This window comes from Nicotiana tabacum, chromosome 6 (assembly GCF_000715075.1).
Source record: "Nicotiana tabacum cultivar K326 chromosome 6, ASM71507v2, whole genome shotgun sequence".
NCBI classification, from domain to species: Eukaryota; Viridiplantae; Streptophyta; class Magnoliopsida; order Solanales; family Solanaceae; genus Nicotiana; species Nicotiana tabacum.
This window is the reverse complement of record NC_134085.1, coordinates 217312383-217324514: the sequence shown is the minus strand read 5'-3', so window position 1 is coordinate 217324514 and position 12132 is coordinate 217312383. Positions and strand designations below refer to the sequence as shown.

At 35.8% G+C, this 12132-nt stretch overlaps 1 protein-coding gene across 4 annotated transcripts; it reads left to right on the top strand.

Annotated features, from left to right (window-relative positions):
• The first annotated feature begins 4383 nt into the window (after positions 1-4383).
• LOC107830890 (transcription factor BIM1-like) lies at positions 4384-11877 on the top strand. Of its 4 annotated transcripts, none has more exons than XM_016658566.2 (12): positions 4384-4718; positions 4838-5169; positions 5254-5322; positions 7704-8072; positions 8456-8570; positions 8663-8790; positions 8877-8985; positions 9265-9334; positions 9413-9505; positions 10039-10484; positions 11111-11240; positions 11361-11877. In XM_016658566.2, exons 2-12 carry the CDS (start codon positions 5133-5135, stop codon positions 11460-11462), a joined length of 1668 nt encoding a protein of 555 aa, XP_016514052.1. In that variant the 5' UTR covers positions 4384-4718; positions 4838-5132; the 3' UTR covers positions 11463-11877. The 4 variants fall into 4 exon arrangements, with proteins under 4 accessions (XP_016514052.1, XP_075112807.1, XP_016514053.1 ...); XM_075256706.1 differs by having other exon boundaries at positions 4410-4718; positions 8462-8570; XM_016658567.2 differs by having other exon boundaries at positions 4410-4718; positions 7701-8072; positions 8462-8570.
• The last annotated feature ends 255 nt before the right edge of the window (positions 11878-12132 follow it).

Below are 12132 nucleotides of genomic sequence, written 5' to 3'. Positions count from 1 at the left end.
CCCACCTTCCCACATAGAGAAGTGAAAAAGTTGTGGCATCACGTGACTTTTCCTCCTCCGTTACCAACATCCCCTCTCTCTCTCTTCCTGCAACTAAATTCAAATTACTACTACAGTAGTAGTATAGGATAATTTACTTACTTGGGATCTGTGCACTAATCATCGTCATTAATATCTTTAACAAGTTAATCTCTGTGTGTGTGGGGGTCAACGCCAGTAATTGTATTTTTTGAGTGATGAGGCCTCTCACGTGACATGCTTCCCCTGTTACTGTGTTGAGATCTGTAAATCCAAAAGACGAGCTTACTGCTTACCCCACTCTAGTTCAAAGTGATTGCTAAACTTTTAGGTGCGCACCTCGATAGATCCGTCTAGGAGCAGCAAACTGTAGGGTCGGGTCGGGTCAGCTATGGTTCACGTCGAAGATGGATAATAAAAAACGGATCAATTATCTGATCCGATCCATATTTAATACGGATAAAAAATAAATTAATCGGCGGAGAATATGAGTTACCCATATCATTCATGATTTCTTGTATATTATCACTTTTGAGAGAATTTTTAGTCTCCTTAACTCGAGGAACCCCCAATTTGAGGTTTTACAAATGTAAAAGTTAAACCTATTGTTATTCATTGGTTACTCATTCGTTATCCATTTTCTAAATGGATAATATGGTTCTTATCCATATTTGACCCGTTTTTAAAAAGTTCATTATCCAACCCATATTTTAGTGGATAGTATGAGTGATTAACTATTTTCTTTTAACCATTTTGCCACCCCTAGATCCATCAATTCTCTCGTTTTTATTTACTTCTTGGTTGAAAATACATTGCTCGTTTTCACACACTTGCCTGAGATCACAGATCACCGTTGTTTTGTTTTGGAGAAAATCCAAGATTTACAACTTGTTTGTATGGTTGTTACCTATTATATCGTATCGTATTTGTTAGTTTAAATGTAATATTTGTTTTGATTGTTACTTAAATTTTATTGTATTGTATTGTTTAACCTTATTATTATGTAACAATAAAAAGTGTTATTTTATGGAACGACCGATTTGGTGTGGTTATTTTATTATTTTTTCTCTTATATTTTCATTTTTATTATTAAATAATCCTATTTTATCTTTTACCCTACCTTTTTATATAATAATATTATCTCGTCCCTTACTTTTTCTTTATAATATTGCAAGTTTATTCTTTATATTGTTGGTGCATGACATCATGAAACGACGACAAACAATATAATCTAACCAAACATTGTATACATCAAAACGATACAATACAATACAATACAATACTATACGGTATAATATGAAACGATACATAACAACCATCCAAATAAGCTGTTAAATTTTATGAGTTCAAATTTAGAATTACACCATATTTTATCTAATTTAATAAATTCATTTTTTTTTATTTATTAAGTTTTTTATTTATAGATATATAGAATTTGAGATGAAACTATATGGTTCAAATAAACCAATAGATTCTATTTTAGATACACCCTTGCGTAGTTCTATAAACTTTCTCCGTCATTGGAGCAAAATGTTTTTCTGAAGATATGTCAATCCAAATTATACTAGTATTGTTTTATTTTTACAAATAAAATAAGCATATGAATCGCAAAAGACACTATATTACAATTTACAACACACGAATAATAAATATTGATCCGATACGCAGTGTGAAATAATTATTCATTGGGATTGTTATGTTAGAGTTGATCTTTTAATCATTGATCCCCAGTTGGAAATTTACTTTCTTTTTATAATAGATAAAACTTTTAGGTAAAAGCTAAATTAGTTTCAAATGTAAATGGGTCCAGAAATAGAGATTATGTTGTACTATTTCTAAAATTTAAACTGTTCAGATGAATGTAGGAACAAAATATATGCGTTTTATTTAATTTTAAGATAAACCAAAATTAAAGGAAAATTAGTTAATTTAAGGAAAAATACCGAAGTGTGTCAGTCTCAAGATTTCCTTTGCGGATATTTCGTAAACTCAACTTTTTGAAAGCATGTAAAACATGTAATAAAGGATGGAGACGTAAATTTAAAGTTTTCCCGGGAAACCTTCGTTGTTATAGTTGGTGAGCTATAGAGTCATGTTCTTACCTTCCAATTCTATTTAGTGCCACATTAAATTGTTTAGTGTATGAGATAAAGTTGGTTGACGAAAGTTAGTCGAATTGTGAAGTGACACGTGAAATCGAAGACAAAGACAAGTGAAAAGTGAGTCAGGAAATAATCGGCATCGGATATGAAGTGCGTGACTGGTGCTGGATAGATCCCGAAGGGAATATAGCTGACAATAAAGATTCAACGGTTTGATATCTGATAGTATCTAATGAGCAACCATCATGCACCCACCAATGTCGATTTTATTCTCATTCAAGAGGGGCTTGATTTTAGTATCTTGTCTCTCTAAGTAAGACTATAAATCGGAGGATTAACATCTATTGTAAAACCTAAAACATTCTGCACACAAAAGCTATATAATCTGTTCTCTTATTATGCTCAATTGAAACACTTGAACATTGTATTTACTCTTGTCATCAGAAAGGCTAAGTCATTAGTCAAGCTTGTTATCTCCGTTAATTTCTTTCGTTAATCTTATTTTCGTTCTTATTTATATTATTTTTGGGTCAAATCGATTCACTTATCTATAAATCACGCTATAAATATTGTACCGTTTTACGGCTAAACAAATACTTCCTCCGGTCCACAATAAGTGACCAATTTACTTTTTTATTTTGTCCAAAATAAGTGTCCATTTATATAATCAAGAAAAAATTCAATTTGTTTTTACAAAATTATCCTTATGTACATATCCCTAAAAAGTTTTCTTACTCCACACATTGAATATTTAATTAAGGGTAGTTTAGTCATACTAAGTATTTTTGTATAGAATTTAGTATTTTCTTAATGGGCGTGCCAAAAGCAATTTGGTCACTTATTGTGGACCGGAGGAAGCAGTCAAAATAGCTACCCCTTGTTTACCTTCAAAATCGGATAACAGTTGAATTTATAAGTGAATCTAAGGATAAGTGGGTTAAATTGATACAAAACGATAAATTAAATTGCGATTGAAATAAAATATGATAAAGTAAATTCAAACCACACGAATTGAGCAGCTACAACCTTGGGAGGTGAGCCACCCTTGAACAGAATGCACTTCGATCAATATCAAGACACAGTTGAATAAGAACTTTGAAGAGAAAGTAACAGTATATTGCTTCTGAATGATAGTTAAATGCCTTTACAAGTAATCAAACCCCCTTTATATAGTAGGGGAGTCCTCTTTTAGGTACAATTCTATAAAAGGTAAAAATCTCCTGATTCGTTGATTTGCCGGTTCCTTATTATTACGTGCCGAGATTCCCGCCGTAATACCCTACCGATCACGGATATTTCGGTCTTCTGTAGGTCATACCGATAATGTTTCCTCAAGCTCGTTCGTGGTCAACATCGATTCCGGGATCATGAACTCAATGTTCTCGAGGATGGACATTCTGACCTAGTGTTCTGGTTCGATAGATCTCGGGGTTGATCTCCAATCCCTCAGATTTCGAGCCCGATATGTCATGTAATAGACTAGCCTGATTCTGATCGTATACCCCTTACAAGATAAGTATGTGTTTCTTACATGAAATAAACAGGAGTTGAACTTATTAGAGTTTTTTGATTTAAGATAAATCGGTACATGTATTCGATTAGTACATCACCTTTATAAGATAATTGCCTTTGTCTAACTTTCATGCCTTTTCATAAAATTAAACCACTATTAGTGGCCAAATAAGCAAAATAATCTCATTGTAAATTAAACTGTCAGAGTTTTACGCGACTGTTACAATAAATTTAAAACAATTATAGTATATGATTTTTAAATTGGTTAAGAAGAATGATGGAATTTGATACTCACTATGCCTCACATTGGAAGTCATTCAATAAATTATCTTTAAGATCATGCGTAGGAGCCGTTTATTTTCGAAAAATGGGACAGATTAATGCATCACTATTTGTTTACCTAGAAACATGGAGTAGTAATTTTTATCTATACTAAAAAATTTAGACGCTAAATAGATTAATATTATTACTCGGGATCGCCAAAAATATAAAAAATTCGATCAACTAGATTATCATATTTTTATACTACTAGCAGTGAACTAAATTCCATAACACGGTGATCCGATCCGACATACACAGTCTAGTAAACGGTCACTTGAACCTTTTCCTGAAAAAACCGTTAACCAATGAGCCAAACGCCGTTAATCCGCCGCAACGACGTTACATAAACGGCGTTTTAACTTAAACGGAGTAAGGACGTAAGAGCAAAGCGCTTGGACAAATGAAAACGAAAATGAAGTACGCTGCTTTTAAAACAACCTCTCACTAAAGCCCCTTAAGAGAGAAAAGTAGAGAGAGAAAGAGAGAGACTTCTCTGATCTATGAGACCAATTTAATTTTTTTATTTTTATTTTCTTGTTTTGGGTATTGATGTATTAAGAAAGCAATATATATATTTTCATGGGGGGTGTTAGGCAATTGAGTTTTCGTTAGACAAGACGACGAGGGCCTACCAATAATCTCTCAAAAGTCACTGTTTGGATCACTTCCTTATTACGCTTGGGGAACTGGGAAGTAATTGTGTTCATTTCTATCAAAGGAATCCCATCTGAATTATGCATTATTCATTGTCAATTCTCATCTAAAGTACGTTTCTTTCCTTTACCTTTCCTTCTGGATCTCTCATATTCTGCAATTCTTCACTTTCTTACGTGTGTTTTCAGTTGAATTCTGCGTAATTCAGTTGAATTATGATTTATTTGCAGGTTTGGTCGACTAGCTACCTGTTTCTCACCGGAACTTCTTTTTGGAGCTGAATTTCCAGCAAACTGAATTTTCTAAGAAGTGAAGTGAAGTGAAGTGAATTCTCTCGGGCACGTATTGAAGTTAGTTCTACAGAAGATTGCTCTTAATGCGCCTCCAATTTTCGTTGGAGGCGGATCTGAATTTAAAAGAGTGTTGAGTAAATAGAATTTTCGAGTTACGGAGCGACTTAGCGAAATTCAGTTGTATTGTGTGTAATTACTTTGATCTGGCGAACGCACAATTCAAATACTGTGGATGGAGCTGCCTCAGCCCAGACCGTTTGGAACAGAAGGTAAAACTACTTTAGGTTCACCTTTTTTAATGGAATAATCTTAGAATATGAGTAGAATTCTGTCTAATTACGTGATTGCTGTAGGGAGGAAGACGACACATGACTTTCTTTCACTGTATTCACCTGTTCAACAAGATCCAACACCTCCGCAAGGTAAATTTTCGTGCATGCAGGATTGTCTTTTCAAACAGATTTTTTTAATTTTTTTTTTTCGATTTTCATTTTTAATGAAGATAAAATAGTTTTTTTCCCATTCTCTTTCAGTTTAACTTATGAGAAAGTTTTGCCAATAATATAAGTTTGAGGAAATTGGGTTTTGTAGGTTTGTGTTTGGTGTGCATGTGCTGTTAATCTGTTATCATTGTTTAGGGGAAGGTGCAGGCCTTTATTTTTTTATTTAATTAAATAAATAAAAATTATACTAAAATTGAGAGTTAGTATTAGATTTGGTTTAAGTTATTTACACTTTAGTGTAAAGAACTTTTATATTTCGTTCGGTTGCATACATGATCATTATAAAGATTTTAATTCAGCTGAATTTTACATGATCTGATTATGTGAATACATTTTGCAGTGTCATAGCAAAGAACTCAACCCGGCTTTGTGTTACTTATTTAAAAAACTTCATTTCTTTTCTTAATTTTCTGATCTTCAATTTCCAATGTAAGATGCAGAAATTTGGGCTGGTTTGTCCCCCCCAAAAAATAGTAAGAATCTGGGTTTAATTTTAAAAAAAATCATGGGGGGTGAGTTGTAGATGAATGGGGATTTGGGAACAGTAGAAAAAATGTGTTCTGATGTAAAATGTGGTTGGGATAGAAGGGGGAAACAACAGTCACCCCCGAGTGTCGCAATTAATGCGCCCGTGACCCCATAGAGGTGATTGCTGATCTGAATGCGTATGTGGATCTGGGTCATCTTCTTCCCGGTGGGCCATCTACTTGGATAGGGCTGATATTACTGAATCCGGAAAAAGGTTGGGTCTTGGACAAAATGCCTCCCCACTCACATCTAGTAATTTGATCCGTACGATTTTTGGGCTTGATTATTCTTTGTGGTACGTTTAGGGACCCAGAAATTGGTATCTGATCCTTGCTTTAACACGTATCTGCTCTTAAATTGTGAAATAATTATCATGAGATTTTGAATTGATTTGTTTCAAAAGCCAATTTAAGAGATGTCCGAAGCATAATATAACAAAATAGTTAAAAGTACAACAACAACAACAACGACCCAGTATAATCCCACATGTGGGGTCTGGGGAGGGTAATATGTACGCAGACCGTACCCCTACCCCGAAGGGTAGAGAGACTGTTTCCAGGAGACCCTCGGCTCAAAAAAAACAACAAGAGCCGATATATTAGTATCATAAAAATGCATAATAAATAACAACAATATAAGAGATATGAAATACATAATACAAAATACGAAATACGAAATAGATGGCTGGTATAGTAAAACTAGCAGGTAAAGCTCTGCATCAATAGACGACCAATGACATTCTTCGTCTAACTCCTAACTAGCTAGTCTCACTCTATTGCGCTGTAGAAATATTCACAATTTTCCCCTAACCTACAACCTTAATGCTCGACCTCCATAATTCCCGGTCAAGGGCCATGTCCTCAGTAATCCTAAGTCGCGGCATGTCCTGTCTAATCACCTCTCCCCAATACTTCTTAGGTCGCCCTCTACCTCTCCGCGTGCCCACTACAGCCAGTCGCTTTCACCTCTTCACCGGTGCATCAGTGCTCCTCCTCTGAATGTGTCCGAACCATCTGAGTCTTACTTCCCGCATCTTGTCCTCCATGGGGGCCACGCCCACCTTCTCTCGAATATCTTCATTCCTAATCTTATCCATCCTTGTATGCCCGCACATCCACCTCAACATCCTCATCTCTGCTACTTTTATCTTCTGGATGTGTGAGTTCTTTACCGGCCAACATTCAGTTCCATATAACATGGCAGGCCTAACCACTGCTCTATAAAACTTACCTTTTAGTAACGGTGGCACTTTCTTGTCACATAAGACTCCCGACGCTAACCTCCACTTCATCCACCCCACCCATATACGGTGTGTGACATCCTCGTCAATCTCCCCGATTCCCTGAATAACCGATCCAAGGTACTTGAAACTACCCCTCTTGGGAATGACTTGAGAGTCAAGCCTCACTTCAACCCCTCTTGGGAACTTACTAAGTACATTATTTATAAATTGTTTAAAATTTGAAAAGCACAACAGAACACAAGCTTCTCTTCATCTTGTTGTGACGCTTCTATCACTCATATTCTGGTGATTCATATATTCATGTAACTGATTTTAGCCAATAGAATTTCATTTTTTAAGTATAACTAGCATTTATGAAATATTGTGGTAATAATCTTGTCAAATTCTTCCACACTTTCATTCTATCTTTCATTTGCATTATTGTGCTTGACACTTCTTTACTGTATTCTATATTGATAATTATGTCCTCTATAGCATGCCTTGCATTGAATCATTCCTTTTTCTATGGTTATTCTGCATACTAAAGCAGGTGGATTCCTAAAAACGCATGACTTCTTGCAACCACTGGAGCAAGCAGAGAAGGCATTAAGGAAGGAAGAAGCCAAAGTTGAGGTTGTGGCTGTAGAGAAGCCTCCAGCACCAGTAGCTTCTCCTTCAGTGGAGCATATTCTTCCTGGTGGCATAGGCACCTATAGCATTTCTTATTTGCACCAAAGGATACCAAAGCCAGAAGCAAGCTTGTTTGCTGTAGCACAGGCAACTAGTACCGACAGAAATGATGAAAACTCAAACTGCAGTTCTTACACAGGAGGGAGTGGTTTCACACTGTGGGATGAATCTGCAGTTAAGGGAAAGACAGGGAAGGAGAATTCTGGGGGTGATAGACATGCCCTAAGAGGTAAAAGCTTTTTTTTGTTCTTCTACTTGCTTTGCGTCTTTCTTGAAAACTGAAATCTGCATCCATAATCAATCTCTATGCAAAGCATACTTGTTAGAGACTGAAAAGTTGAGAGCATATATACAACAACTGTTTGTTATCTGAAGCAGTGCATTCCATGCGCTGTTAGTTATGGTGAATAACACTTTATTGCATTAGAGAACCTAAGTTAATTTAACTTCTTACACTAATTTAACTTCTTACACTAATTTAACTTCTTACACGTAACAAGATTGAATTTGGCCAACCACTGATATTGGTTCTCTAGTTTTTGCTCTGGTGTTATCAATGGAGGGTTAACCTTGAAATTCAGCTCCAATTAAAACCTGCTATTTGCTTGGCAGAAGCAGGTCTGAACACTGGAGGTGGTCAACCTACGACATCATTAGAATGGCAATCACAATCGTCGTCAAATCATAAACACAACACTACGGCCATAAGTTCGCTCTCATCCGCTCGGTCAGTGACTCTTTTGCTCCATATGAATTGCCCATTTTCCCTTGATGCTAATACTTTTAATTACACTTTCTCACTCTATGATCACCTTGCAGACAATCATCGCCTCTTAAGACCCAGAGTTTTGTACACATGATAACATCAGCTAAGAATGCACAAGATGACGATGACGACGATGATGAAGATTTTGTGATTAAGAAAGAACCACAGTCGCACCCCAGAGGTTTGTCTTGTGTAAGTCTGATGATTCCCGCTCATTGTCTACACGCAGTTGTCTTTTTATAACATACAGATAGCTACCTTTTACAGGTAATTTGTCTGTAAAAGTTGATGGAGAAGGCAATGATAAAAAGCCAAACACCCCACGTTCAAAGCATTCGGCAACAGAGCAACGGAGAAGAAGCAAGATCAATGACAGGCATGTCTACGACACAGTTGATAGCTTAAACATCAAAATATTTTTGATATAGAATCCTTATATTATAGCATTTCTCCTTTGAAATATATATATCAAGTAGCCTTCTCTGTGTAGAAAGAAGTTTGCTCGAGTGTCCTATTCTGTTACAGATTCCTATATAGGTTTTATGTTTGCATCTCTTCAGACTTTATTTATCTGTTGCTACTTTGATTGCATTTTAAGCGAAATAAAGTGATATCTAGCTGAACATTTAAATATTCTTTTTAACTCTCTTTTCAGATTTCAGATGTTGAGAGGGATCATCCCTAACAGTGATCAGAAAAGAGATAAAGCATCATTCTTGCTGGAGGTACTTGAATTGCATATTTTGTTAGTCTCTCTGTATCAATAGAGATATATGTAATAAAAATTCAAATATTGTTTGCAGGTTATTGAATATATTCATTTCCTACAAGAGAAAGTGCACAAGTATGAGGAATCATACCAAGGCTGGGAGAACGAACCTTTGAAGTTACCATTGGTAAATCCACCTCTTGGTCTTTCACTCTCTCTCAATGTTTACCTCCTTCTTATGTCACAGCTATGTCATGCTAAAAAATTTTCAAAAATTGGCTCATCGTGTGGTATTAAGAACTGAGGCCTAAGAATTTTATGTTAAGGATGCATCATATGGGAAGGAGTTGGTCCAATACCACGTGTAATTAAGGTGCCTAGATGGTGAAATGAATTGAAGTCTTGACATGCTTGCATATTTCCATCACTATCTTTTCCGAGTATATCAAGATACTAATGGTTTTTGGCTCTGAAATATAGTGGATTGAAATGGTAGTCTCGATTTTGGATGCAGTTTATAGTGCAATAACATTCGGCTCTGAAATATAGTGGATTGAAATGGTAGTCTCAATTTGGATGCAGTTTATAGTGCAATAAAATTCAATCTTAAAATACGACAGCTTTTTTCCATGTAATCTGTATATTAGCCCAAAGCTAGATACCTATACTCATAGTACATTCATTGGCACAAATTTTTAACAGACCTTCATTCTGAAACAGAGCAAGTGCCATAGGACGACTCAAGGTGCAAGCAATCATCCTCAAGGCACTATCAATGCATCAGGTGCTGCCCCGACGTATGCAGTAAAGTTCGATGAGAACATAATGGGGATTTCTTCTACTAATCCTTTTAATGCGCAAAAAGTGGAACCGAACATAAGCACCACAAGCTTAAAAGAAAGCAGCCAGCGGCCTGGTTTAACAAATAAGGCGACAACACCTTCTATGAGCCCAAACACATTTCCATTTTGTGGGGCTAGCACAGCAGCTCTATATTCATCTAAGCTGACAGCTGATACTGCTAAGTTGGAGTCAAAGTCTCATCCTCAATTTTCGGTTAGCAGATCACATATGACTGACTATGCTATTCCAAATGCTAATTCTAAAGGCCAGGATCTGTCTATAGAAAGTGGTACCATCAGCATTTCTAGTGCCTATTCTCAAGGGTAAGAATTCTTTTAGTGCTTAAAAGATTCTGGAAATTTATCTTTTTGAAAGAAACATTGATGTCCTACTTCCACATACATATCTAAAAACATCATATAAACTCAACTAACCTAATGCTTGTCCAAAAGGCCAATATCTGTCTATAGAAAGTGGTATCATCAGCATTTCTAGTGCCTATTCTCAAGGGTAAGAATTCTTTTAGTTCAAAAGATTCTGTAAATTTATCTGTTTGAAAGAAACATTGATGTTCTACTTCCACAAACATTTCTATAAACATCATATAAACTCAAGTAACCGGGTCCTAAAGATTTGAAACTAGACACAGTTGAAACAAAAAAGGCATCCAAAAACATGGCAGTTAATATACTTTGACAGAGAAGAAGTCATTTTACTACACTTTAGGTTGGGATTTAATTACTATATATGTTTGAATCAAGTTCTGCATCAATCTTTTGTTGTTTTCTGTTGAGACAGTGCACTGTAGAAAGTTCTGTTGTTTATTGCATTGCTTTGTTATACATGGTTCTGCACTCTGATGAAATCTCCCTCTTCCTAAGTAGACTATTCTATATGCTTTCTGCTGACTATACCGGATGCTCGACTAAAGTATACTGGTACTTGCCAGGTTGTTGAACACCTTGACACTAGCGCTGCAGAATTCTGGAGTAGATTTGTCGCAAGCCAATATCTCTGTGCAAATTGATCTTGGGAAGAGAGCAAATGGTAGACTACATTCTTCAGCTTCCACTGTTAAGGTACCTGAGCCCTTTTTAATTCCAGATACTTTATACAGTTCTAGATGTTATTATTCTCATACTTAACACCTGAGGTTGAAGCCTTAAGTAATAGTAGTAACTTTCAAAAAATTCCAACAGGGTGACGATGTTTCCACAAGCAATCAACCAATTCCAAAATCCATAAGTACAAGCACAAGGGAGGAGTCTGACCGTGCCTTCAAAAGGCTGAAAACTAGTTAATGCTAATTTAACACACTAGTGTTCTTTTTTTTTTTTTTTTGCAATTGGTTAAATTTAATTGTTTTTCTCTTCCGCTTCCCCTACTCCTTCCCCTTCTCGAGCAATATTGACGTCCAAACCTGGTACAGAAATTTCCCAAATGAAAGTTTCACAAGCCACTGTATATGCAATGTACTATTTTTCTGCCCCTCATTTTCCCTATTGAATTTGTTGGGCTGCACAGATTTCCTTGACTAGAGTGTGATATTTATTATACTTATAGTAAACTATTGTATCATTATTAAGGCTTTCCGTGCTGATGATGAGAAGCAGCAGTCTTAAGTTTAAGGCTTCCATTCATTTTCATTGGATGGCTCAAGGACATTGTTCTAGTCTATTTTTTATATAAAGACATGATGAATTTCCAAAAGAAAAAGGAAACAGTGGCTCTTGGCCCATATATGGGTTTAATTTGCAGTAGAGGGAACAGCGTTGGAGTATCCTGAGAAGGAATATGGCTTAGCATTGCTATTTTCTCTTATTTCCAGAGTAAACTTGATTACTGCTAAGCACTCGACATGCTTTTCTGATTGATAACTTTATTCAGATATAAAGAGCAGCGACACTACTTTGACATGGTTGGTGACTGAAAATCAGTTACATTTTTCACCCCACAGATTCATCATGCTGC